General features: G+C 63.7%; 1 protein-coding gene across 9 annotated transcripts in view; it reads right to left on the bottom strand.

Moving 5' to 3' along the window:
• AGAP3 (ArfGAP with GTPase domain, ankyrin repeat and PH domain 3) overlaps nt 1-27,205 on the bottom strand; it is a 52,625-nt gene that overhangs the window by 1,776 nt on the left and 23,644 nt on the right. Inside the window, exons 2-17 of one of the 9 annotated variants that reach the window (XM_044920264.1) lie at nt 25,253-25,311; nt 24,936-25,023; nt 24,651-24,736; nt 24,367-24,508; nt 23,859-23,993; nt 23,561-23,688; nt 21,874-22,032; nt 18,315-18,407; nt 13,875-13,979; nt 8,182-8,374; nt 4,496-4,591; nt 3,045-3,080; nt 2,527-2,664; nt 630-784; nt 457-547; nt 74-296 (exon numbers count right to left, since the gene is read on the bottom strand). In XM_044920264.1, the coding sequence (XP_044776199.1) occupies nt 74-296; nt 457-547; nt 630-784; nt 2,527-2,664; nt 3,045-3,080; nt 4,496-4,591; nt 8,182-8,374; nt 13,875-13,979; nt 18,315-18,407; nt 21,874-22,032; nt 23,561-23,688; nt 23,859-23,993; nt 24,367-24,388 (1,574 nt within the window). In that variant the 5' untranslated portion in view covers nt 24,389-24,508; nt 24,651-24,736; nt 24,936-25,023; nt 25,253-25,311. Of the gene's footprint in view, nt 1-73; nt 297-456; nt 548-629; nt 785-2,526; nt 2,731-3,044; nt 3,081-4,458; nt 4,592-8,181; nt 8,375-13,874; nt 13,980-18,314; nt 18,408-21,873; nt 22,033-23,560; nt 23,689-23,858; nt 23,994-24,366; nt 24,509-24,650; nt 24,737-24,935; nt 25,024-25,252; nt 25,312-26,600; nt 27,009-27,205 lie in introns of those variants that run through there. The other 8 variants (XM_044920259.1, XM_021693030.2, XM_044920263.1 and 5 more) reach the window with 8 other exon arrangements.

Below are 27,205 nucleotides of genomic sequence, written 5' to 3'. Positions count from 1 at the left end.
GTCTTCCCCATACCAGAGCACCGACGCCCCCTCCCTTTCTGGCCAGCTTCAGCGCCCCCGCCCAACCACTCACCTGCAGGCGTCAGGCCCTGGCTTGGCATAGCCATCCAGGGCCCCCTCCCAGACGCTGTTGGCCAGGGCATTGCCCATCGCGGTCATGACAGCCAGCAGCTCAGGTGGCCAGTCATCGAGGTCCAGGGAGCGGACCCGGGACAGGTGAGCCCCCAGATGTCGGTGGGTCCCTGAGCACTCGATGCACATCAGGGCACCCAGGTTCAAGCTGGCCCAGTCTGGATCTAGGTGAGGAGAGGAAGCATCGTGAGTGAGGTCCACGGGCAAGCAGAGTGAGACCACCAGGAAAGTCCTATCCCCCGTCCTCTTCAGGGCCAACCGCGAGCCTCTCACGGAGCTTTCCCGAAGCCACCCGACCCCAGCCCCGCTGGCCCCTGCACTCACTGGGGGCGTCGCAGTCGATGCAGAAGCTGTTGCCGCGAACGGTGCGGACGGCCTGCACGGCCAGAGCTGCGTTCTGGTTCCCCAGTCGAGTCTGCGCCATGGAAGAGGCAAGGGGTGGCCGGTCAGTCTTGAGGCCACCTGGGGTCCCACCCCAGGGGCGCCCCCGTGCCAACCTTGTCCTTGGCGCTGCGGCAGCCCTGCAGGCTGGCGAGGATCTGGGCCTGCACGCTCTGGACCCACAGTTCCCGCTCCTCTGCCGTTGAGGCCTCGAAGTGCCACGTCTGCCCAGTGAGGGACACCACCACAAACTCAAACGACTCCTCTGCCTCTGTGGGAGACCGGGGTGCTTACCCACCGGCAGGGCGGGGCGCCCCGCCGTGCGCACAGCCAGGGACACGCCCCTGCCACAACTCTGTGCGCCGGCTGGCCCGGCCAATGTCCTCTGCCCCCCATCCCCGGCCTCAAAGGCCATGCTCCTGGGGCAACTGGGAGTCGTGCGGAGGAGCGCTCACCCCCCCGTTCCTAACCACCTGTGGGGCCTGGGTGAAGAGAGGCGGGGTGCCAGGTTTTCGCCTCCCTGGCACGGCCAGGAATGGGTCTGGAATTCAGAGTGGGGTGCTTCCTGGAGAAACAGGCGGAGTGTCTGGAGAAGGATGCAATGGGGCGCTAGGAGGCAATGCTGGAGAGGGTGGGGGAAGGCGGGTGTGGGCACCATCCGTACATGTCAGCTGCAGCCGCCTCATTTTGCAGCTCATTAAACCCAATATTCCTGACGGCGTCAGCGTGGGGCTCCTGGGAGCCGGGCCCCTCCCCCACTACCCTGGCACAGACAGGCAGGAAGGAAGGACGAGTGGATGGGGAGAGGAGGAGAGGTTTTCCCCACAAACTGGGATGTGAGCAGACGGGGACCCGAGGACAGCTCCAGTGACAGGCACTGTGGGCCAGACTGTGACCCCAAGCAATGTGGTGAAGCTGGTCCAAGCTCTGCTCCCCTTAGGCCAACAGAAGACAGCCACCCGCATCTCACTGCCAGTGAGATTCCTAACAAGCAGCACGCATGTGTCACGGGGGCACAGAGAGAACTCGGGGACCTGGGGGGAGGCGCAACGCTGAGCCAGAGGCAAAGGCCCGAGTCCCAGGCTCTACCCAGGGCAGCCTCTCACCTCAGTGACATCCCCTGGAAGTCTTCCTGCTGGGCTCCTACTCTAAGGGCACCCTTAGCAGGAACTTCTTCCTAGAGGAAGAATGCTGGTGCCCCTTCCTTCCCCAGGCTCCACCATTCCACCTCACCTTGCTTTCAACACAGCCCCTGAACCACAGAGTCGCCATCCTGTGGGGGGGCTCAGTTCCCTGGTACAGTGGACTCCATGCCATGCATCTAAGCATCACTATACCACAGGTAGGCTGGGAAAGGTAGCTCTTCCCCACAGAGGTGATCTCCACCCTCCTGCCCACATCCCTACCCCTGGCAATCAGAGCAGAAGTGAGACGCTGTGCATCGATATAGGTTAAAATTATTTGGGAGCGAAAGGATTCCAACCACTGAGAAGAGGAACAATTTGAAGACCCTTTGGGGAAAATCAGAGGAGTGCTATGATTAACACTAGATTATGAGAAAGGCCCTACGGAAAAATGTTTGAGGGCCTGGAATTCCTTAGCCTAAAGACGAGTCAGGAGAGACTTAGCCAGTTCCTACACACGTATTAAGCACCTATTATATGCCCAGCACTCATTAAGCTCAATGGGTGATACAAGAGACACAGAAAACATAGGTCCTGCCCACAAGTCTTGGAAGAGCTCCCGGAGTAGCCACCTGCTGTCTTTTACCTTCCACAAGGAATAAAAGAAAGGCTCACATTTTAGTACAAAGGGTTTAAATTAGGCAGAAGGAAGAGCTTTTCTAAGATACTACGTCTAGATTCCCCAAAGAAGTTGTGGAAGTATGGTTATGGCTAATCACCACAAAGCACTTACTCTTAAAACGGAGAGAATGGTGTTACTTTTAGAGTACTATCCCCGAATCCCACAGCCCACCTCCTGTGCCCCAGTTTCCCTGTAGGTCCCCCTAACCTTCAGCAGCACTGCTGGGGCCGTCTGGTCGGGGGGTCCCGGTGCTCTTTTTCCGCCGGTGCTTCTTCCGGTTGGAGTGGGGAGATGGGGGAGGCTCCAGCTTGGGGCTGGAACTGAGCACCTCAGCTGGGCCACTGGCTGGTGAGGGGAGAGGTGGAGAAGTGTGGGAAGAGGGGACGGTGGGGGGCAGAGCACACGACCTGCCTCGACCTGCCTCCTGTCGCCTAGTGTCACGGGGAGCTCCACCCTGAACGGCAGCTGGGCTACCCTGGGGGAGCCCAGGGAGGGGTCTGCCCAGCCAGTCCCAATCCCAGAGCCTCCCCAGCCTTGAAGGAGGAGCAGGTGGAGAGAGGAGAGCGCAGGGAACTCAGGCAGAGCAGGATAAAGGCGAGGAGGGATCACTGGCTAGGGTTTCGGCAGCCCGGAGGGGCGGAAGGCGGCCCAGGGAACTCACAGGGAGCTGAAGCCCCAGCAGCTCCGCACCAAATTTATCCTCAATCACACTCCCCGCTCCTCACAATTAATAGCAGAATTAGAAACAATCAGGGAGCTGCCTAATTACTGTCAATTAGAGCGCGCTAATCAAGCTCCCGTCTCCCACACCCCGCCCGGCGCTCACCACTAAATGTCAAACTTCATTAGAGGCAGACACGCTCCCTCCCTCCCTGCCTTCCTCCTTCCAGACTCAACAGAGGGGCCCTCGGAGGCCTGTGGAGGCCAGCACGGGGCGTCAGGACAGGGACTCTGGGAAGCGCCCTCAGCTCCCCTTCTCAAGCCCTCCACAGCCACTCCCCGCAGGGAGGCTGGGACCTGGATCGGGAGGTGAGGAGGTGAGGAGGTGAGGAGATGCCCCTGCTGAGAGCACCCAGCTCCTTCCTACAGTCAGAGCTCAGACTGGGGCCTAGTGCTTCTAGGGGGGTGGGGGCCTGTGCAGACTTTTTGGGGGGCACATCCAGGAAGAGAGTTCGTGGGCCTTGGGCCAGGCCGGGCACTGTGCCCAGCTGGAGGAGAAGTGGGAGGAGCCCGGCTTCGGAGGGGACAGGGCACACCCGAACCTAGAGGAGGAGGGCAGCGCTGTGCCCATTTCCCTTTCAGCCTGCAGAACGGCTGAGGGGATCTGGGGCCGAAGGAGATGGGTGAGAGTAAGTTGGGGGAAGAAAGAGGGAGCAGAGAGCGAGTGAGTGAGTGAGTGAGTGTGTGTGTGTGTGTGCGCGTGTGTGTGTGTACGTACACGCGCGTGCGCGCTGAAGAGGGAGAAAAAATAAGGGAAAGGAGAAGGTGAGATGTGAGAGCAAGGCACAAAAATGGACGAAAGGGGAAGAAAATGAAGACGAGCCAAGGACAGTTAAGAGGAGGGTGGGATGGCAGAGAGAGGAGGTAGGATTTTTGTCCCGCTAGACAGGATGGGGCCTCAGCCCACTGGAGGCAGCACGGGTGGGAAAACTACCTTTCTGGATCCTAGATCCTATCTCTAGGAACCCCCCTCTCCGTGGCAGGCAAGTTGCTGCCTTCAAAACGTGTTCAAAGCCCCCAGCCTCCGACCTCCCTACCCAGCCGCTTCCCTGTCCGCCCCCCCGTGGCGAGGCTGATGAGCTGGCTGCGCAGGGGGCTGATGGGGATGCGGGAGCCACTGCCATCACTGCCCAGGGACAGCAGTGGGTGGGCAGAGACGCAGCAGAGGGAGGGTCTCCGGCACCAGCCAGCCCCTGGCAGGGCCTGGGGACAGCAAAGGGGTAGAGGGGCAGGAAGTGGCCTTTGGCTGCCGAGAAGGGACGGAGGCCCGACTCCATCTCTCAGGCCCCCGCACCGGCCCTGCGGCACTCTGCGACAAGCCTTGGCAGGCTCTGCTGGGCCCCTCCCCTGGGCCTGGGCTCCATCCCAGCACAGCCTCCCTGGCTGCAGACGCTCGCTGGCTGCCCTCCTCTGTGTCGCTTAACAGGGTCCTGCGTACCTGGGGGCAGGGCATCACTCCACTGGTCGGCGCTGGAAACAGAGCAGGAGCGCTGGTGCAGCCCCTCGGGGCGAGGGCCAGCCCAGGCCGAGTTGCTGGCCGAGTAGGGGGCACCTGGGGGTGGGGGGAAGGGTCAGACTGGGAAGGGAAGCTGGGGAGGGGTACACAGACTTTCCTGAAAATAACGCTACAGGCAGAACTTGAGAAATTCTAGCAGAATACCGACCAAAACTGGATTTACCAGGTACTGGGCCAGGCTTCTTGGAGACCGAGAGGCCTCGAGGGGGGGCCCCCCAACACCTCAGGAGGCAGCTGGTCTCACACTTCACCCCCCTTTGCATCTCAGTCCCCTTCCTGTGAGCCGGAAGAGGGGGACATGTGGAACCGACACCCCCTCACCGCAGTGCTCCTCGTCGAGCCATCGTCCCCGGCCCCCTTGCCCTCGGGATCAGGCCCCTGCGCCCCACGTTCCAGTCCACATATGCCATTTGCTTTGCCTCAGCTTTGGTGCCATTCTGACGAAAGATGAGTGTATCAGATTCAAGTAATTATGTCTAATTAGTATTAGTAATTATCCTGTTGGGCTGGAGAAAATTAATCTTTCGTTTCCCATCAGGGAAGAATGGCAGAGCCGAGGGGAACCAAAGGCTCCAGGAGCGCCAAGGCCCGGGCAGGCAGGCAGGGCTGCCTGTGCCCTCCGAGCTGTCCTGCTGCCTCCCTGAGCACCCAGTCCCTTGCAGAGTGCCCACGGGACAGCCGCCGGGCCTCAGAGCCTGTGACAACCGAAGGGCCTCCAGTGCCCTCTCACCTCCGTCCACGTAAGGACAGGGACCGAGGCTGGAAGGCAGTGGTGGTGGGGAGTCTGAGGACAGGTGGGCCAGACGCGAGGTGTCTGAACGCCAGGCGGGAGAGCGGGCCAGGTGCCGGAGGTTAGTAAGGAGACAGAGACGGGGACGAAGTGGGAGAGAGCAGGTGGCAAACTCAGCCTCAAACCAGTCCTGGGAGGACATGGGTGGGGTTTCTGGAAGCCTACGGATGGAAGCTCTGGGCGGAAGCCACTAGAAGGTAAAAAACAGGCCAAACATCCCTAACGCTCTGGGGACAGTACGATGCCGAAAGGTGGAAGGCAAGTTTTGTGTTTCTCTTGTATTCGTCGTAACACCCAAGGCAGGACCAGGCACACAGTAAGTGCTTATGGGTTCTACGTGTGGTGCCCATACGGCCCTCCGGTCTACCCCACCTCCAGCCCCCTCGAGGCAAGGCGCTGGCACTTCCTCTTCAGAACCCCGCCCCCTTGCGCTCCGCCTCACGGGTCCCTGCCAGCTTAGCCTTCCTCAGGGTCCCCTCGGCTCCCTGGCAGGAGACCTTCCAGAGAGGCAGACACAGTTCCGAAATTCTCAGAGACCTTCTCCTGACCCATGTCCTGCTTCCATCCCCTCCTGGGTTCCAAATCTCGTCCCTGTCTCATCCCGAGCCCCACCCAAAGCCATCACGGGCCCCACTTCCTCCCCAAGCCCCCCAACTCAAAACCCCGAGGGAGGGAAAGTGCTTTCCCTTTTCTTTGTTAATTCTCCCCTCATTACGCCTGCAATCCCACAATCAGTGTGCACTGTAATTGTCGAATTTGATGCTAATGATTAATGAATTAAACATGGAGCCATCAATTAGTCCTCGGAGGATAATTCTGCATAAAGCAGCGGATAATGTAATTACAGTAACAAAGATAATGAGATGTTAACATCGCCCGGTGAGCAGGAGACATGTGTGAGTGTGCATGAGGTCGGTGTCAGCGTGCGGTGGAGGGGACACGGGCTCGGGTAAGTGCCCGTCCGTGTTCCAGGGCTGCTCGCGAGCGTCCGTGGTGAGTGCACCTCCGCCCGCAGGGGAAGGCGAGGAGGGCCCGGGACTGTGAGGACGGAGTGAGGACGGAGGGTCTCATGGTTTCCCTTTGGGGAAAAAGCCCCATCCTGCTACCTGACTTCAAGGAAAGTCTCCCCCCACCTTTCAGAGTACTGATACTTTCTCCTCCTCTGTAGGATACGAGGAACCCCGCGCCGGATCAGAGGCTGCCGCTCACTGTGCATGCAGCTCCGGGAGAGCTCAGGGCCCCCAGCTGATGCCCGGCCCCCCTGCCCCTGCTCGCCAGTGATTTCCCAGCAGCCCTGACCTAGCTCTCTGCGCAGAGCGCTGAGGGCTGCCCGGGGCCTGCCGTTTTTTGCCATTCGACCCCTCCCCCAGTGCACCCCCACAGGAGGCTCTCGGCACCGCCCCCCGCCCCGAGCTGGCTGGGTGCCTTGCTCCTTAGCTTCCTTCCTTCCCTTAGTCCACTGGAGCTCTCCCTCTGCACAATTCGGCGCTTCTGAGCTTGGGGTGGCTTTTCAAGTCAGGCACACTCAGGTTCAAACCCCAGCTCTACTTTACAGACAAGTTACTGAATCTCGCTGAGCCTTTGTTTCCTCATCCATCAAATGGGGATAATCTCAACTTCCCGGAGCCTCAAAACGGGCCTGACCTAGAGTAGATCTACTGCATCTGGCGCACATCTCAATCAGCAGATGGCAGCCCCTCCCCGTGCCCCCAGACTGGTCAGCGGGGGCTGCACACGGGCCACAGGGCCGGGGTGCCGAGTGCTCACGTGCCTCCAACAAGGAGCACACTCAGGAGGCCATCGTCTGGCCGCCTTCTCTGGACCCGGAGCTGCTCAATGTGGGTCATCAGCATTTTGAGGGGGCAAATCTTTGGGGTCTGTTCCATCCATTCCAGGGACTTCGTACCCAGCCCCCTGTCCACTGAATGTCTGCAGCAGCCTATGACTGTGATAAGCAGAGCACCCCCTGGGGCAGGGACACACTGGCAGCCCCTGGGAGGGCAGGACAGCATCTTAAGCAGCTGTTTCTGGGTCCAAGGAAAAGGAGATCCAATCATCTAGGACAACATCAGGGAGAGTGAAGTCTTGGGAATGAGGGTCCAGAAGCCAAGGCAGATCTGGGGCACGGGGACTTGGGAGGGACAGCAATGTGGCTTGGGAGCCACACTGTGGCCGCAGAGGCCTAGGGAGGCAGACAGAGCTGGGGACATAAACATAAGCATCATTCACCTGAACTCTCAGTGTCATCTGGAAAGGCGAGCACTGGTCAAGGAGAAGCTGCTGCGCCTCAAGTTCAGACTCTCTCAGGCTCTAGCTCTTCTTCCCACACCGCCAGACTCATGGCAGAGTCTGCTTGGCGTCCGGCTTCTCTCTAAGCTCAGTCCTCTCTGAGCAAAGACCCTACCTCTCACTGCAGACCCAAGGGCGTTCGCCGGGTGAGCTCCAGGGAGCCCCGTCCCCTTCCAGCTGCCCCCCTCCATCCCCCCGGCACGCCTGGTTGAGACGCTGGCTACGTGCGCTAGAGACCCTGTTCTCACCATCACCGGCCTTGGTTGGCTCCAGCTGAGGAGAAACGGCCCCAGGACTGCTGCTAGCACCTGTCAGCTCCAGGCTGTCTGGCCCCATCCTGATCTCCAAATCACCCGCTGCTCCCTCTACCAGCTCCCAAGAGGGCAGCACTTGGGCAAACGCACTTGGCTGAGCAGGACTCTGGGTGGCAAGCATGTCTGGAGCCCTGAGGACCCAGGCTGGGGGAGAGTGAAGCCCCACAGCGCCTCCCTCTATGGGCCTCCATAGCCACGCTCCCCGATCCTGCAGAGAAAAGCACCCCCCCCACCCCCACCGCCACCAGCCACCTCACCTGCGCCCCCACCCAGCTGTGTGTTACTCCGCTCCAGGGCCAGTCCGTTGGCCCGGGGGCTGGTGCCTGGGGCTGTGGCCGGGGTGGCCCGGGGCAGGCGCTTTCCTGGCACCTTTACCGTGGTCCGCAGCAGGTCAATCTCCTTGCCGTGGATGTTCTGCATGTAATCCTAAGGGCCATGGGGACAAAACAGAAGAACACGCGTTAGGGCAGGTCCCTCTTCGGCCGCACTTCTTCTCTGGCACTGACCCGCCAACTCGTACGTCTCTCCCCGTGCCGCAAGAAAGGAAGGAGAGGGAAAGTTCAAGTTCTGAAAAGCAGGACAGTGAAGCCCACAGGATATCTCCACGTCTGGGTGACACCCAATCTACTGGGGACCGAATGCAGCTCTAGGGGGACGCAGTCAGCAGGGGGCAGGAGCAGGAGCAGGGGAGAGAGAAGGGTGTGGAGCCCAGAGCTGAGGCGCAGGGCTCCTTTAGGAAAGAGCTCAGGAGGCAACGCGAGCAAGGCCAAGTACAGGACCAAGGTGGGATTCGGGAAGAGCAGGCCTGCGTGGCCAGGAGAGGAACTGACAAACTCCAAAGGAACGCAGACGGCTGGGCTGCCCCAAGCTCTGGGTGGCGCGTCACCGAGGGCTTCAGCCCTGGTTTCAGAAGCTCTCACCACCCCTGGGGCACGGGGAACCCTTAAAGCCTAGAACAGTCCTCAATCCTGACAACAGTGCCTGATGATAAATACCTGTTAAACAGTTAAAAAGAAGCCTTAAGAATATAGAGACAGGTCCACGGTTCCACAGATACTAGGTGGCATCTGATGAGCAAAGGAACGATAACCATTGTCCTCATGCCACCACCTGCCCACCCAGTGGGGCCAGGCATTCATGCCCCACAGCTGCAGATCATTGCTCACGCATCCCCTCACGTAACCGGCCCGGCGCAGCAGGGCCACTCTGCAGTTGAAGGAACCGAGGCTTACGAAGGTTAACCCGCCCGAGGTCACACCGTTGGACGGTGGTAGAACCAGACTCGAGCCCAGGCTCTGTGGATTCCCAGGGCTGCGCACTGAAGGCAGACGTCCTGGGCCCAGGCACTCATCCCTACTTCAGGTCAGCACCCGGAGGGCCCCAGAGAGTGGGAGCCACTCAGCGCCTTGGGCTCCACCCCGCCCCCACTCCTGCCGTCTTGACATTGGCCTGGGAGTCCCACGGTGGAGTGGCAACGTGGGGGCCACAGAGCAGAGCCCGGCCGCGGCCCTTTAGCTTCCTGCTTTAACCCCGAGCCTAGCCAGGGCCCGAGCTCTCCCCACTGCTTCTGCTGTCTCCTTCCCGACGGCGGCCTCCCATTTCCTCGCTTCTACCGCCGGCAAGTTCCTCAGCAGTTCCCAGCTAACGTCCCTGATAAAATGTGGCCACGACTCCTTCCAGAGAGCAGAATCTGGCTGGGTGGTGCCAGCTGAGCCTTGGAGTTCCCCTGAGTAGACTCCGACCTGCTCTTCTCCCCCCCCTCGGGAGCAGCCCTCAGAGTGCTTCCCCGAGACACAGTCCCCATGCCCGTCTAGCCCCCCAGCCCTCGTACCTTCACTCGCTTCGGGACATCCGACTTCTTGTCACCCAGCAGCTCTCCTACCTTCTCACCCTCAGCTTCAGGGAAAAGGGCCAGTGTCCCCCGCTTGAAAGAACAAGTGGGGAACGCTGCCATCTGGGAAGCAAGGAAAGAGCAGGGGCCGACCGGGGTAATTTAGGGCTGGCCCTCACTCTGGGAATGACCAAAAGACCATCAGGTAGAAAGGGGTCCCCCAGCCCCAAGCAGCCACGAGAACGTGCAAGTTTCCAGTCAGGAAGAGGAGCGAGAACAAGGAAGCAGCACCCAGTGCCAGACTCCCTTCCGAGGCGGGTCATCGGGGGATGGGGACCTGTGGGGACGCCAGCACGCTGGTCTCACCGGCCACGTCCAGCTGCAGTGAGGCCCGGCCAGGCCTGTAGCTGCCTTCTGCTCTCCGAGCGGCCCTTCCGAAGGACAGAGGGGCCCAGCCGGGCACGGGGGAGGGACAGCCCCCAGCAGCCTGCACCCAAGGGGGGGCTCCCTTCCACACAGCCCTGGGCTGTGTCTGTGCCCCCCCCCGACCTGCCACCACCTCGTCCCCCATGAGGAAAGGTGCCAAGTGCCTCGGGCACACCCTGCTTCGTGTCTCAGAGCCACAGAACGACATCTGAGAAGTCAGGAGGAGCAGTCTCCACCCACAGGAGGACCCCCGTGACAAGCTCTCACCCCCACTCTGCTCAGCGAAGCCTCGCCCTGGCGGCCGGGAAAGAAAGAAACCCGGGAGCTCCTTTCCTGCCCAGCCCCGCCGCGTGCCCCAGCCGTGCGTCTTCCAGCAAACTCAGCCCCCCACCCAGTCACCGCTGGCCCTGCCGTCTTGCTTTGGGCCCAGCGTCCAGCATCAGCCTTATGGTCCCAGGCCCGAGGTCCCCCGGACTCGGCTTCTGCGCACACCCGTCCCGGGTCCCCACACGCGGTCGCATCGTGGATCGGCTGTTCCGACAACTGTCAACAGCTGGCTGGGCCGAAGGCACAGCTGCGGTCCCTCTCCTGGGGGAGGGGCGCGGGCTGCTCTAGTTCACAAGGAGGTCACGGCAGCTGCAACAGTTTTCAGGCCGTGTGACAGCCCCGGGATGCCCGGGCTGGGACACGGAGATGCAGACCCCACACCAAGAACCCAAGTCGCACAGAGGGACTCCGCTCAGGGCCAAGGAGCCAGAAACCGACGCGAGGGGCCTGGCCCCCCCGGGAGCACCTCCGGCCACTGCGGACAGGCCAGCCCCCGGGGCGCTCGGCGCCAAGCCCCGGGCCAGGCCAGCTCCAGCACCAGGCCGGCAGACGGAGCGCACGGAGTGGGGACGGGGACGTCAGGGGCACAGCGAAGGCGTTTCCCTCCGTCAGCAGAACGGGGAGCGCGGTGGCAGCGGCGGCTCAGGAGAGCGGTCACCACGGCTGCCTTTATTATCCGCCATCAAACGGCAATTTCTTCCCCAGCCTCCTCGCTAATTACCCAGCCAGCGTTCTCATCTCGTTTTATTACTGGAATTAACAACGAGTTCAGAGCGTGGAAAGCTATTAAGATGTGTGATTAAGCCACATTCAATTAGTTTCTACAAACAATTTAATTGATGTTGCAGATAGAATTAACAGAAGGTGATTGTGTGAATGGCTCCGCTGGCTGCAAAATGGGGGAGGCTGGGGCGGGCTCTCTTAGGCCAGGCAGGGTGGGGGGGTAAGGCTTGAGGCCTGCCCGGCAGCCCTTCCTGCGGTCACGGGCAGGAGCCGTCCCCGCGATGGCAGCTGGCGAAGCCCGCGAGTGCTGTGTGCACCTCAGGGGTGACCGATGGCCCTTCCTCGGGCACAGCTGCCCGGCGGGAGGGAACCTCCAGGAAGCGGGGGGCGCCACTTGGGGAAGACGGCAGGTGAGGCAGCAAAAGAGGGCGCGGCGGTGTGGAGGGGAGAAGCGAGAGGGGCGGACGGAGCGGAGAGCCTCGGCTGGTGGTAGACTCAACCCTGCTCCCACAGCAGCACGGGACGACCCCACTGTGGTCTTCGCTCCTCCTTTCACCCTCCCACACCTTTCCCGACGGGAAGAGAAGCATCCACAGGGCAGGGCCGCTGCTCCCTGTGCGGGCCAGGGCCTCCCGGCTTCTCGCGTGCGACGCCAGAGCCACGGACAGCCAGTGGCGAGCTGAGCCCCTGGCACCCAGATCCTGTCCCTGGCCCCTGAACGCACCCAAGTGCACTCGGTTCAACAAGCTGGAAGGGCGTCTGAGCTGCTCAGAGCGGCCCAGGCAGGCGGCCCGTCAGTTCCCTCCGTCCTCCTTGACAACAGTCTAGGCAACACTTGCCTGGACGTGAACGCTCCAGTCACTTTGTCGGCGAGCCCCGAAGAGAGGTGCTCTGGGCACGGTGCAGAACCACCTGCGTCACGCTTCGAGTCAAAGTCATGATGACCCAACCAACCCACCACGCTTCCGCTCTCTAGACTGCTGAGCAGAAAAGCAGCGTTCGCTCAAGCCTTCACCTTCTCTTCCCAAACCCGAACCGAACACAACCGCCCGACACTGTCCTCCACGTCCCGAGACCCCCTTCCTGTCCCTTTGCTCCACACTGGGCTTCCTGCATCACCTGACGCGTGGGGACAAGGAAAAGGGAGCCAGCACAGCTCGCTTGACACACAGGCAGAAAGAAGGGGGACGGCTGCAGTAGGGGGAGGCGAGGCCGCCCCAACATGGGGGCGGGGGAAGCTGGGGTGCTTCCGGGAGGCTCGTTCCCAGCTCCGCCGGCAAGACGCTGCCTGAGGAGAACCAGTGCCTCTTCCTGGGGTGAAGGGGGGACGCGCGGGGGGGCAGTACGAACAGCTGCGAGTTAAGAGGCACGAGGCTGGCCTACGAGTGGGCGTGGCGGCCCCCCTCAGCTGGGAGCACCGTGGCTCTGCCGTCTTTCTGGTATGGAGGCCCCGCACCTGCACGATGCCCCGGGACTTCCTCAGTCACCTGTCCTTGCTGCCTCTCACTGACTCAGCAGCAGGACCAGGTCTGTGCACGAGGTGGCCGCTGGAGCAGGGCCGAGGAGGCTCTGGACTAAATGCCCAAGGGCACCGGGTGTGGCCCCGCCGCAGCCCCCCCAGCATCCTGGCACCAGCTCCCACCCTGCGGAGGATGAGACAGCAGGGGGACACAGTCCGACCAGCAGTGGCCCCCAAGTTAAGGGGGAAAGAGCCAGTGTCCGAGGAGTCAGACAGGGAGAAGCCCAGGAGGGCAAGGCTGGGCTCCGGCCTGATGGGAGGCAGGTGCCCGCCGGCTCCCTCCGAGCCAGGCCCCGGTGCGTCTTCCCGGCGGGGCCGACCGGGCGGTGCTCTTGGGCCCCGGTTAGGGCAGGCACCACGGACCCCAGCGCCTCCCGGGTCGGGCCTCCCTGACACCTTGTGCAGATTGGGTGGCAGGCCCCGGGCTCCCGGGCCGGCCCACGTGCTGTGCTTGAGGGGCTGCGCGGGAGAACTCATTAGCCCCACAGTGGGGCGGTGACAGAGATGGATTCCGGTGACAGCTGTGTGCTGCAGCCACGCGGTGTGGGGAGGGGCAGGCGGGGGGGGCCTGCCACAAGGGCCACTCTGCTGTCACCGCACCCCACGCCCTCCAGACCCCTCTGCCCCCAGGCTCCCCTTCCCAAGAGGACCCGTGCCCTTCCGGGCAGCCCCGGCCGAACGGCCCTCCGGCTCTCCGTCACCTCACGCCCAGGAACCCAGGGATCCCCCACGGACGTGGCTCCCCCAAAGACAGCTGGTTGACCACCACTGGCACCCCAACCTCGGCAATTCCACGTAAACGGGCCCAGTCCAGCTCTGCAAGCGCGGAGCGCGTGGGCCGGAGGGCGTGACCGGTGCGGCGCGGCCCGGCCTACAGGCAGCCATCTGGGGGCCGCGCGCTCGCCGACGGGCTCAGCCGCCACGGAGCTCCGCGGGGAAGTGCGCGCTCAGCCCAGGCCTGCGCCTCGCGGTCTGGGCCGTCCCGGGCCACCACGGCGGGGGCCCTTCTGAAGGGCCAGTCCGTTTGCTTCCCTTCACCCTACGGTCCGCCCCTCCGTGTCTGCCGCCCTTCCGGCGGCCCAGGCCTCCCGCAGACTCACGTGCAGGCTGGGGTGGTAGGTGAGCAGCCCGTTGTCACAGAGAGTCACATACTTCTTCTTCCACTCCTTGTTCAGGGACTTGCCGCTCCGCTTCAGCAGGATGCCCTGAGGACAGAGGCTGGGTCAGAGACAGGCCCAGAGAAGGTCACGGTGACACCAGGTAACCCCGTCCTCCATCCCCCATCCTCGTCTGAGTGGAGAGGCTATAAAGGACGGAAGCCGCAGCTATCCCTGACCGTCCTCCAGGAAGCAGCCTGGGGGCCCCCCCCCAGTCCCATGGACCCCGCATCCCCTGGAGTCGTGGGGCCATGCCAGCACCAGGAGGCAGGGTGTCAGAGGGCAGTGATGCTCCTGCCCGCAGGTCTCCAGGGCTGGGTGAACATGTTCAGGGCAGAAATCCCTAACTGTCCCTAGAAGGCCCCAGACTCCCGGGGGCGGGCAGTGTGGAGACCCAGCCACAGAGCTCAGCAACCAGATTCTCTGTGCAAGCCTGTGACACACTCAGCGTGGAGGGAAGAGGAGCAGAGGGATGAACACACAAGCTCCGTGAGAGCGAGGCTGTCCGTGTGTTCTGTTCACGGACACATCCTCAGCACCGTGACCATGCCCGGGACACAGCAGACGCCCAGCAAACGTCTGGTGGGTGCGCTGGGAGAAGCCAGCTGACAGGGGCCGTCAAAGATGCTGAAAGGGGCCGTGGGCCGAGAGAGGAAGGCCACAGGGCAGACCCAAGGGTGGCCTTCGCCTTCCTCTAAGGATACCCCCGAAGACACCCTCGCCCACCTTTGGCTCTCTCCCCAAAACAACAAGACAGCACAGGAAAATGGCTGAGGATAGGAGCTGGGGTCAGGGAGAGAACAAAGTGCCATGAACGGATCTCAGTGGCAGCTTTTCAGGACCAGCATCACCCCCAGGAGCCCCCCTGCCCCAAATGCAGGAGGGCTGAGTAGAGACAGTATTTGCTGGAGATTCCCAAACAAAACTCCTCCGAAGAGACAGCCACATAGGAGGAGCTCAAGCAGGGAGGAGTCAGGACCAGCAGAGGCTAGGAGAGAGCAGGGGAAGCACCCGGAGTCCACCCCAGTGGGAACCAAAAAGAGGGAACTCGAAGATGTGGCTTTGTAACGTCTCCTCCTTGAGGAATGGAGGTCCTGCCCTAAGACAAGGAGGAAAACAGGGATAAAGAAACTCAAGTGTGAAGAAACAGCATCAGCTAGGGTCCTGGGGCCCAAGGGTGCAGGGTAAACCCTGATTCTCTCTCACTTCCTAAGTTCTTCCGAAGAGAAGGCTCAGTCCTAAAGGGAGGAGGTAAGCCAACGGGTGATTGGAACCTCCTGCCCGATCTGCCCCGCAGGAACCAAGACAGAGCTGAGAGTCTCCCACCTTTCAACAGATGTTTTGCATCCTCATTACCACTCCTTCCTTTCCCAATCTCCCTCATCCCGCCGCCCCCAAAAGACAGATGCCGCCGTGGGAGATGCGGCCACATGAGATCGAGTTGGGGGTCCCGGGTCACCTGAGGACACAGTCTTCGACCTGGTCCCCATCAGCACGAGAGACCCATCCTCACAAGTGGCATCTGAAGACAAGTGGTATTAACGGGACCGTCACTAGACTGTATGGAACATTCCAGAAGGCAGTCAGACCCCTGCCCTGTGGTCTGTAAAGGAGCCTCAGTGACCTGCTTCCGGGCATGGTATCCACCCACTCCCAGGCCAGGAACAGGGCAAGAGTTCAGCTGCTCCCTCTCCCCTGACTGCAGGCAACACCCCTCAGGACCAACAATCGGATTCTGGAGAAGGCAGCACCCCCAGTCTCACCCTGTGCCCTCCAGAAAGGCTGGGAAGATGGCTGCCGCGGCCAGCTCACCTGCTCCTCTTCTGCCCGTCTTCCACACCCCCCTGCCTTCAGAGGGGATTCCACACTAGCCTCTGTTCTCACATCCTTCCCACCAGAGCCCTGCCCTCCCTCGCCGGACCCTTCATCTTCCTCACGTTGGAGCCCTTCCCTCCTGGGTCCAGGTCCAGCTCTGGGTCATGGGAAAGGGAAGCCCGGCTCTGCTCCCGGGTCTGCCACCAGCTAGCCCTCAACATCAAACAAGTCCCGTGACCTGCCTGGGCCTCACTTTCCCGGCCAGGTAGGGAGAGCGGACTCCCATGCAGGGCTTCCTCCCTCTTCCAAGCAGGGAATCAGGATCAGGAGGCCAGGGGGCCGGCCTAGGAGGGAACCCTCTCCTACCCAGCACTTGGGCCCCTCCTTCACTTGGGCCTCGGGCCGAGAGGAAGCGGGGGAAGCCTGGCACTAACGAGCGAGCACGGCTGGCCAGGGCCTCGACCTGCCTGCCGCCCACTCGCGCCCCCGCCTGCCTCTCACCTGCCTGCCTGCGCCCGGATGCGAGACAAGCAGAGAAGGCCAGGCTGGTGAGAGGCCTGCCTGCCCGGCTCCTCCCCATTCCCTTGCATCCTGCCGTCCGAGGAGGGAGACGAGCTACAGGGGTTCCTGCTCCCCTCCCTGGCCGGCCCGGCTGCGCCCAGCGGAGCAGGAAGCAATCTGGGGCGGAATGGGAGCGGTGCGGAGGCGACAGCCCCCAGAGGACCCGTTCTGCCGCCGCCTCCCTCCCAGCTCCGCCAGCCGGCTTAATTGCGGAGTCCGGATTGATTGGGAATGCAAATGGCAACTGAAATGCAATCTCCACTCCCAGCAGGAGTGGGGGGGAAGGGAAGGAAGGGGATGGGGAGACCGGGACAGGAGGGTGGGCGGGAAGGAAGGGGGCCACACCGGTCCTGGGCAGCTGGAGGTTGGGGGAAAGCACCAGGCAGGGCCACGGGGCTGGGAAAACTAGAGCCTGGACGGCCCCCACCTCCATGCAGGCACACCCCGAGGGCCCTGTGGGACCCCGCTGTGGCATGAGAGCTCGCTGAGGTTCCTTCCTGGCAGGGTCCGCTCCTACAGGGGCTCCCTGAGATTTAGCGGCCTATACCAGCCAGGCGACCCAGCTGACCTGGGGCTGGACCAGAGCCCTAGGTGCAAGCTCGCAGGGCTCCAGCCCCATCCTCCAGCTCTCCCTCCCCTCCATGTGGGGGATTCAGGGAAGTGACGAATTAGCCTCTACCCCAAACAGGAAGGAGGCATTGGGGCTAGCCTTATCTCAAAGTAAGGGCCCAAGAGAAAGCGTTCTCTTATGTATTAAACGTTTATGTGTGTGCATCAGGCTCAGAATGCACCTGCCAGGGAGGCGCTCGGTTTGCACCACCCCAGAGACACGCGATCACACCATCGACAGGTTTGTGGGCTCCGATTCTGCACCCAGACACACAGCCAGGCGAGGAGACTGGCTGCTGCCCGGAGGTGATCCAGCTAGAGCTGCCTCTGCCAGGCCCCGTGGGATGACATTCCAGCGGAGGGCCGAAGCAGAGACACAGGACCGGGAGCAACAGATGGCTCCCCACCTGCCCTCTGGGACCCCGACACCCTTTCCGGGCTCTCCGTTCTACGTAGACCTTCCCTGCGGCGTCAGAATCCCACTTGGAACACAGGAATTCTGTCAGGCTGCCCCAGAAGGCCCAGCCTGGAGGGCCAAACCTTGACCACGGGGCCCTGGCCTGGCCGAGCTCCAGTGACCTGGCCACCCCAGTCTCCTCTGTAGTCAAAACCTGACAGACAACACGGTCCCTATAGACACACCATGTCTAACCACCAGCTCCTGCAAAGATCTGGGCCGGGCCCAGCGTCCTGACCACCAAGCCCCTGCCCCTGTCCCTGTCCTCACGAGCGTATCAGCCAGCACGCTTCTGCCTGAGCTCCACAGACACCTCCCGGCTCTACCCATCCGGCTCAGCAGCCCTACAGCCCTGCCCAACACACCACCATTCCTGCACAAGGATGCCCTGGCGCGTTCAAGGTCTTTTTCCAGCACAGGGACCCACCCAGGGGGTCTGGGAAGCTCCAAGCTTCTGGAGGCCCAGCCCTGCCAGGCAGACTGGGCAAGGAGGCGCCCAGGACGGGGGGCAGCTCAACTCAGCTTTTCCAGGGAACAGAGGCTCCCACGGAGAAAACTGCACCAATGAGCCCCGGGCAGGAGCAGCCCTCAGCATGCCCCTCAGTGAGTGCCCCTCAGGGTCCTCTTCTGGGAGTGGGACAGGTAGGCCGGCAGCCCAACTCCCAAAGCACCAGGGGAGAGCCGCTGAGCACGGCCGGCGGCTCTCTGCTGCCCCCCGGTGGCGGTGAGCAGGAATGGGCAGGGCCCGCGGAGGGACTGCTCCTGCCCCGGGGGGCCAGGCTTCCCGGAGGTCTGTCCTTAGCAGGAAAACCTCCGCAGGTGAAGCATTCAGGCCTGGCGGGAGGTGGGGGGGCCGGAAGGAAAGGACCACTGGCGGTGTTCCCCGGGGCCTCAACCCTCATCCCCACCGCTCTCAGGCCACAGGGGAAAGGAGCACTAACCTGTTTGATGGGGATGGCCCGGCCGCTCCCGATGCTGTCCACCTTGCAATCGGCGGCCTTCTTCTCTCTGTCCAAGTCGGCACCCTTTCGAGACTGAAAGAGAAAAGAAGAAGCGTGTTAAAAGGGCCCAGGGCCCACGGGGGGACAGCAGCCCACCTGGACTCCCCTGCCCTCCCCTCCGCCCTCCTCCTGGGCAGGCCCTAGCAGTGGGGCAGGGCCGGGGCGGCGGGACCGGGAAGGAACGGAGACCACGAGTATTCCAATGGGTTTATTCTTACACACGGCACCGTACAGAGCAGCAAAGTTCACTGAGCCAGGCCCGCCCCTTACAGAAGAGCAAGGACACGGAACATACCGAGGGCGCGAGGAGCGCGCAGCCCAGGGGCTGGGGCCTACGAGAAGGGAGGGGGCGAGGAGAGGTGGACGGTGGGGCTGAGGGCTGGCGGGGAGCACGGGGCACGATAACCGGGGGGACAGCAAAGTCCAGAAGTGAGCGGGCAGTGGCCCGTCTGCGGCACAGACACCACATGGCACGTTGCACCGAGCACGGTCGGCGAGGCCCGAGGGGCACAGTGGATGGAGAGAGAGAGGAGAGAGGCCAGAAGAGGCCCTGCGCCCCTGCCAGGCTCCTGGGGCAGAGCCCGCCCCAGTGCGGATCCTAGGAAACGGGGAGGCCAAGAGGGGGAAAGGCAAGCGCGCAGCGGTGGCGGTGGCATCCGGAGCGGAGCAGGAACGGCAGAAGTCCATGCAGGAAGGAGCAGAGGGGGGAGGGGCGGGAAAGCTCCCCCCAGGAGCAGCTGGGCCGGGCAGGCGCTCGGACCCTCGGGCGCTTGCACGCCCCCGCCCCTCTGGGCCGTGTTGCGCTGGCCCGGCGCCGGGCGTGGGGCCGAGCTCCCTTCTTCTTGGTGCAGTGAGCCTGGCGCAGCGCGTCCAGCCGGGCCTGGTCCCCCGGCAGCCCCCAGCCGCGGGCTCCAGCGTTCCTAGCCTTCCCTGGGGGTGGGGGTTAGTTACAAAGGTTCCTGTGGGTCTCTGGAGTGGGGAGCACGGCGGCCGCTTCTCATCTGAGAGCAGTCCCAGGGCCCGGCCCGCCTCCGGCCCCGAACAGGGGAGAATGTCCAGAGGTGCTGTGTGTCACCACCTGGTCTTCTAATTTGGAAGGAGTTGGAAAGGCCTTTTTGTTGATGAAAAGTTGGAAACAGTGGCACATATCTGCAAATATCGAAAGAATAAAGATTTTGGCAAGTTATACTCAAGCCCCGCACGAGTCGGTCAGCACTGGTGAGGGCAAAGACCCAGGTGCCTGGGGAGAGGCGGCAGCGGGATGAAGAGGAGGAGGACGAGGAGGAGGACGAGGAGGAGGACGAGGAGGCGGCAGAGGCCACTGGGCAGTCCAGCTCATCAGGGAATGTTCGCCACTGGGCGGCCGGGGCCCCCATCCCTTCCTGTTCTCCCAGGTCGCCAGGAGCCTGGGGCACAGGCCGGGGCACAGGCCTGCAAGTGCAGGTGGGGGGCGCACAACCACGGGAATAGGAAGAACCGGGCCAGAGGCCACTGCCCACAGCTCCAGCGTCAGCACCTGCCCCAGGCCTCTCCTGGGCACCACAGCCTCTGCCCCTTCGGCCCAGGGAGGAGGAAGGTGGATGGGACTCTGCTGCCACCAGGTCCCCGGACCAAAGAGCTGGTTGGGGGGAATGGGGTAAGCCTGCCCCGGACAGGCTGGTGAGCCAAGAGGCCCCCAACCACCAGAGGATTCCCTGGGAGCCCAGAGGGGCAGCCCCCCAGGATGGGAAGCAGGGCAAGAGTGGCAACAAAATGAGTACATGAGGTCATGGGGGAGACTGGGGACATCGATGGCCACATCCAGGGGGTGGGTCACAAGGACACCGGCCACGGAGCAGGCATGGCTCTGCTGGGGAGGATGATGAGGGCGAGGAGGTGGCCCCAACAGCGACGATGAGAGTGGGGGAGGTCCCGAGACGCACGCCTAGGGACAGACAGGTCTCAAGGCCTCCTCGTGGACAATGGCGCAAGGGAGGTCACCACGGAAACAACGAAAAGAAAAACTAAGGTTGCCACAGTGAGAATGAGACAGTGGAAGGACCCAGGGGAGGCTGACAGGCGGAGGAGCACAGCGGAGCGGGCAGCAGGGAGCACAGGGCTGGGAGCACGGGGGGCCGCGGCGAGGAGGCCGTGAGCCGGGCGTGGACGGTGGACAGAGGGCGGCAGAGGGAGGACAGCAGGCCTGGCAGCGGAGCAAGTGGGAGGTTCGGGATGGGGTGGAGGGAGTGGGTGCCAGGAGTGCGGGCAGCGGTCACTGCAAACAGGCACCAGGGGGCTCTGCGGCAGCGGGCGTGGGCACAAGCAGGCAGCCCAGGGCGGTGTGTGGCTCGATGGGCACGAACAGAAACAAGACGCTGCAAGTCTCGGCAGGCTCAGGCTGGGGCAGTGCAATGCGCGGCAGCGGCTGTCAGCAGGGACGAGGGGGCGCCACGTGGCAGGCACAGGGGGGACAGAGGTGGGCAGACCGGGCAGCGGGGTGCTGGGCAGGCGGAGGCGAGAATGAATGAACGAGGCCTGGGGACACTGGCTCTGTCTGGGGGCGGGGGGGATGGGGGGTTCCTGAGAGCCTGGCAGGGCCTGCCCGGCCAGCTGGACACAGGACCAGGCTGAGAGCCAAGCCCTGCTGCTCAGAAGGAGGCGCGCGGACTGACGCGAGAGCACCGAGGGACCTCCTGCGAATCCACACAGGCAGCTCACCCACCTGCGTCTGACCCGAGACTCCCAGAAGGGCCCAGCCACGTCCCAGCTCGAGGGTGAGAATGTGGGCAGGCACTGTGTCTCGCATGCTGGGCATGAACAGCCAGCAGACTGGGGGCACCTAAGGGCCAAGGGGCTGGACCCCTAGCCGAAGGCACGGGGGTCCCCTGTGTGAGGTCTGTGAGGAGGGGAGAGGACGAGCCTGTACGGGGCCCGAGGCTGGGTGGAGAGGCACAGGCTAGGCCTCAGGAGCCGAGACCTGGGGGAAGACGTCTAAGCCCTTGGTGGACCACCTGCAGCGGTGGGTGGGAAGCGTAAAGTCAGGGGAAAAGAGCGGAATGTGGACAAGGAGGCCTGAGCCCCGGTTCTGGCTCCACCAGCTAACCCTTCATGTAGCCTTGGGCAAAAAACCATGGGGGCTTGACCCACAACTGTGGAATCAAGGGTGTGAAGGGTGTGAGAGCAGACGTGTCCAAAGAGCCCTCAAGCTGGCCAAGAAGCCCTACGGGTCAGAGAGACAGAAGTGTATGCGGCCGAGGCAGGAGGGTCTGTGTACGTATGCTGCAAGCAGCCCCTCGAGGGCTCAGAGAAACCGTCTAGAAGAGCCTGGATGTGCAGGAGGGCACTGGGAAGGAGCCTACAGAAGCGGTGTGGGTCTGTGTGGACGGCATCTTCCTGCCTCGGGCTGCCGTGGCCCGGTGTCTGCGGCTCTTGCCCGCCCCCCCCTCCGGCTGGGGGCTGGGCCCTGCCTCGCCAGTGCCGGCAGCCGGGCCGGCGGGAGGGCGGCGCGCAGGGCACATACCGTGAAGATGTTGGAGCGCCGCTTGGACTGCTTGCGGACGGGTGTGGGGGTGGAGGAGGCCGCCACGGTCTCGATGCGCAGCTCCCGCTGGCTGACGCTGGGGGTGGAGGGGACTGAGGAGGAGTAGTCGCTGAAGGCGCTGCTGCAGCCATTCGTGGCCTAAGGACAGAGAGGGCTGCTGAGGGCTGCTCTGGAGCAGGGCCCGGGGGCGGGCAGCAGGCGGGAGCTGGGCACCCCTGCGGTGTGGGGACCTGGCCTGGGGCTCATGGGGCAGCAGAGGAGGAAGGCGGCACAGCCTGGCGGCCGGCAGGAGCCAGCGAGCACCGCCCTGGGCTGCCGCACTAGGGCCCCCGCGAATCGGGCCCGGGTAAGTGCTAGAGGCTGGGGGAGCCCTGCCTCACAGGGGCGTCGGGCATGAGGGAGCGGGTCACCTTGGACAAGCCCCCCAGTCAGTGACATGTGTCGAAGATGCGGGAGGCCACGGTGGGGCGCAGGGTGCCCGGGGAGGCTGAGGTCCGCTCTGGACAGCGTGCGTGACAGGGGCAGGGTTACGGGAGAGCTGAGGCCGAGAGGAGCACGGAGCGAAGATGTTCTCGGAAGAAGCAGCGGGTAAGGGACAGAGGTGGGAAGGGAAGAGAGACGGAAGGGGGCACAGGATGGAGACAGAAAGCGCACGGCAGCCCCAGCTACTCCAGGACTTGGGAAACACGCACAGCACAGCAAGGCCTGCTCCCTAACTGCCCCTAAGATGTTCACTAAGCAGAGAACACGTCCTGCCCTGACAGCCTCCTCGAATCCTCACCTGCACAAAAAGAGCAAAATGCCCCAACGGCTGCCCTTTGGCCTCAGAGCCACGTGGCGGGGCCCACACACCGAGCTGGGACGTCCACCCCTGACCTCTGCCAGCTGACGCACAGCGGCTCGGGGCTAAGGCAGAAAGACCTAACGCTCTTCCTCCGTTCCAGGCGGGGATGCTCCCAGGGAAACGCCTGCTTTCCCCTGAAGCACTAAAGGGGGGCTCTGGAAAAGCAGCCAGGCCGCCATCAGAAAGCTGGGGGACCAGGCGGGCCTTCAAGACTAAAGCCCTTGGCAGAAGTAGAGCGGAGGCAGTCAGTTGGACCACTCAACCCAGCGCATGTGTGCCGACCCGGGGATTTCTGCGGAGCAGGGAACGGAGCGGGGAAAGAGTCACAGGAGGAAGCACCGGCCCAAAGGCCGAGGGCCCGCAACTAACCAGGCGGCAGGAAGCAAGCGGGCAGGCATCCTGTGGTGTCAGGACCTGGCTCAGAACACCGCTAGCACCCCGCACGGCACAAAGGCACAAAGGCCGGCGGCCCCTGTGGGGCCCGTGCTGCCCTTCTAACTGCAGGGCCCGCAGGTGAGGAGGGAGCAGGCCCCCGAGCCAGCTGCGAGAGCGCCACCCCGAGCCAGCCTCCGGACTGTCTCCGCTAACGCGGCTGTGGGGCAAGAGGGGCGGCAGCAGGGACAGGACGAGCAGGGAGGCGGTCACTGTGGGGCTCAGAGGAGGCCAGGCCAGTCGTGCAGGCAACAGGGAGTGCAAGCCAGCACTTTCACACCAGTCACAAGGCGGGAGACCAGACCGGGGTAGGGGGGACACGCAGGCGGACAGACAGGATGAGGAGGGCCGAGGCGAGGACACGCACGGGGGCGGGGAGGCTGGCCGCACCTGGTTGATGTGAACGGCCGGGATGGAGGCGGCGGACACTGCCGAGTGGCTGGGGGAGTTGGGCAGTGACTTGCAGGGCCCGATGGCCAGCTGCTGCTTCTTGCGCAAGGCCACGACCTTCTGGGCCACTGCAGGGGACAGCAGAGTCAGTTACCCCTCTGGGGGGAAGGGAGAAGTCCAGCTTAGAGCCGCCCCCCAGGGCGCACAGAGCCTCCTGAGCCCCCATTCGGGGGGCGCCACCGCGCCTGAGTTACCGGCCTGGAAAAGTGGGGAGCCTCCCGCCCTGCGCCCGCGTTACCGTCCTGGAAGACGCGCTCCACGTTGAGCCCGTAGGTCGCGCACGTCTCATAGTAGGTGCAGCGCTTCAAGTCTGTGGAGAGCTTGCGGGCCCTGCTGTCGTCGATGACCCGTGGGTTTGCGGCACTGATGGCATCTATGGGGGGCGGGAGGGTGGGACTTCACTCAGCCTGCTGAGAAGCGGTGCCACGCACGGGGACGGGGGTGGGGGGCAGCGTTGGGCCCGAGGACACGTGGGCCATGAGCCGGGCCAGTGGACAACGCGGAGCTTGAGCACACGGGCGTCCAGGCCTCGTTCCAGCCCCCACCGACTCAGAGTGGACACAAGCCAGCCGCTCTGTTTATCCATCCCCCAAAACATGGACACGACCGTCACACCGGTGGGAGGCTCCAGCTGGGGAAGATCCAGCGCGCATGGAGCAAGGAGGCGGTGCCCGCTCCAGGGCGACACAGGAAGGGGGAGAGGGGAGAGCAGGTGGCTTCCTCCCCGGCCCTGCGGGCCCGCTCACCCTGTGTGCCCACCAACACCATGGGCACCTCGCTGGCATTACGGAAGCTGCAGAGCCGCAAGAAGTAGTTGTACACGGTCTGGAAGCTGATTTCATCCTCCAGGCTGAACACGAACACCACCGCGTCCACCCAGGCAGCAAACTGGGGGGACCGAGCAGAATTACCACCCGCACCCGTTCCCGGGCCAGCTCCACATCCCTCTGCACACACACAGCTTTGCCCCGTCCCAACCAGATCCTTGGGAAAGGGGTGCCACGGGCCAGGGCTGGGGCAGGAGCATCACCTGGAGCTCGGGGGGGCCTCCTTCATCTCGGATCAGAAGCAGGTAACTTTGGCCATCCACCACAATCTCCTTCTTAAACCGACCCCCTAGGACAGAGTGCACGATCAGGCCCCAAGCTGGGAGAGCCCCCGGGGCCAAGCAGTTCTGAAATCCAGCGCTACCAACAGGGAAGACAGGAGGACTCGGAAGGACGAGGGGCTCCAGCCCCCCGGCACAGACGACAGCCAGGAGAGAGAGGGGACAGAGTGGCCAGCCTCAGAGCCCAGGCAAGCCCGTGATGCTCACCTTCAGGGGACTCCTCCTGGACATAGGTCCCTGTCAGATAGCGGTGCACCAGGGCCGACTTCCCGCTAGACAGGTTCCCCACAATGCCCTGTGGGAGAAGAAGGGGTGAGAGCAATGGTCAGGGGCAGGGAAGAGAGATGACCCTAAGAAGGACCAGAGCTAAGGACCAGAAAAGGAAGCTGAACAGAAGTGAGGGGCCGCGGAGAGAGGCCAAGACCCGAGAAGGAGGGGACTGGAAGCGGGGGAAGCCCATCAGGCTAGCCCATGCCCACCCCGTCCCAGAGCTGCCTGGGCCCCCCCGCCCAGATCTCACTCACCACTTTAAGCTCCGGAACCGAGCGGCTCAGGGTCCACTCCTGGCTGTTCACAAAGGAGTCTGCAGGAGAGAAGGCCACCCATCAGACTGAGGCGGCACACACACCCGGGCCATCCACCACCAGCTGTCTCCTATGCTGCCCCTGCCTGAGCCGAGGCCAGAAAACAGCACGGTCCTGATGGGACCCCAACCCTCACCCCTAATTCTCTAGACAGCGGCAGGAAAATGCTTCCGGAGAGGACTGGAGCAATGATGGTCCTCAGGGAGAGGACTCTGAGAGGTGTGGGCCCAGTTCTCCTGGCCTGGACCCGTGTCCCTCCTCCTCTTACTGCTCCAGCAAGGTAAGCAGTTCCCACCTTGAGCCACACCTGGGCCTGGTCCCACCAGGGCCCAGGTGAGAGGCCTCTCCAGTAGTTCTCAGCTCAGACCCAAACTGGGCCGGGCACCTGGCAGCTGGGCAGGGGGGCCAGCCTCCCACAGCCAGCGAGTAGGAACAGCTCACCCTCACAGGGTGGGGCCACCCACCACATTCCTAGGCGGGGTGAAGAGGGAGGAGCCCTCACCCGGCCTTGTTCTGTGAGGGGCAGGTTGAATGGGGAGCTATCTATCCTGCCCAACTGGCCCTCCTCCCCAAGCTCCTCCTTGGTGGGAGGCCACCACTCTTTCTTTCCCCGGAGAGCCGCCTCCTGGGCTGCCTGAACTCTGGTCCAGGCCGTTCTCAGCTCTGGCCTGCCTTTGGCAGTGTCCTGGGGAAGGGAAGCCTCCAGCTCCCCAGAGCCCCCTCCAGCCCCACCGCTGGACCCACTTTCTTTACTCTTTGCATTGTAATGGACATCCTCCAGCCAGCTCCAGATGGCCCTGGCCTGGGCCAGCCTCTTAGCCTGCTTCCCCTCCACAGGCTGTCTCAAAGAGTAGCTACCACCACCGAGCGATCGGGTCCACAAGCAGTCCCTCTGCTCATGTGCAGAAGCAGCTAGAGGTGACGACTCAAGCCCACCTGGAAGCTAGAAACATGAGCACTGTCCGCCCCTCCCCAGGCTCAGTTCTGCATGTACCAGAGTGAGGAAGGGGCCCCTCCGTCCTGGTCTCACATTCCACCATGCCAAGGGCCAGCGGTAGCACCCGGTGGCAGGGGACCCACACTGGACGCACCTGCAAGTCCTCCTCTGCCACAGACACCTTCTGGGACCCATGAGCCACCCAGAGCGCACCGGGGCGCCGGTCTCACTTGGTCCCCCGGCCCTCGCGGCACACCCACCTCTCCCAGGCTGGCTCGGTTTGTTTTCACACCCGCTCTCAACAAGGGACTCCAACCAGAGAGGACTCTCTGGCCGGGCTCTCTCCCTTACCGCTCTGCGCGCCCAGGAGCCCCGGGGCCGCGGCCGCCCGGCGGCTCCACAGCGGCTCGGCGGGCGCGGGCTCCCTCCGGCGGAAGCGGCTGGTGAGCAGTCTCCAGAGGCCGGCGGCGGTGCGGGGCCGGCCGGGCTCGGGCGCGGCGCGCGGGGCCTCGGCGCCCAGCAGCAGGTCGCGGCGGCTGGGGAAGGCGCTCAGGGAGCTGGCGTCGCCGTCGCTGCGGGTGCGCGCCCGGGGCAGCAGCCCCGACTCGGCGCGCCGGATCTCCTGGCCGCGGCGCAGGCGGAAGCTGAAGCTCTTCCTCAGCGCAGACAGGCCGCGCCGGGGGCTCGGGGTGCTGCGCCCGCTGCCGCCGCCGCGAAGCACCTGCCAGCGCTGGCTGCTCCACAGCGAGGCGCCCCGCAAGAAGCCCGCGCTCCCCGGCGGCTCCCGGGCCCGCGCCCTCGCGGCTCCCCGGCTCGGCCGCGGGCGGTTCACCTCCAGGAACGTCATGCTGGTGGGCCGCGGCCGCGGCGTCTGGGCCCCCCGTGTGCGGCTGCGCCGGGCCGGCGCGGGGCTGGGCGCGGGGCTGGGCGCGGGGCTGGGCGCGGCCGAGCCGGGG

This window comes from Neomonachus schauinslandi, chromosome 12 (genome assembly GCF_002201575.2).
Source record: "Neomonachus schauinslandi chromosome 12, ASM220157v2, whole genome shotgun sequence".
Taxonomy (NCBI): domain Eukaryota; kingdom Metazoa; phylum Chordata; class Mammalia; order Carnivora; family Phocidae; genus Neomonachus; species Neomonachus schauinslandi.
The sequence above is the reverse complement of the archived record's forward strand: the minus strand, read 5'-3'. Positions and strand labels throughout refer to the sequence as shown.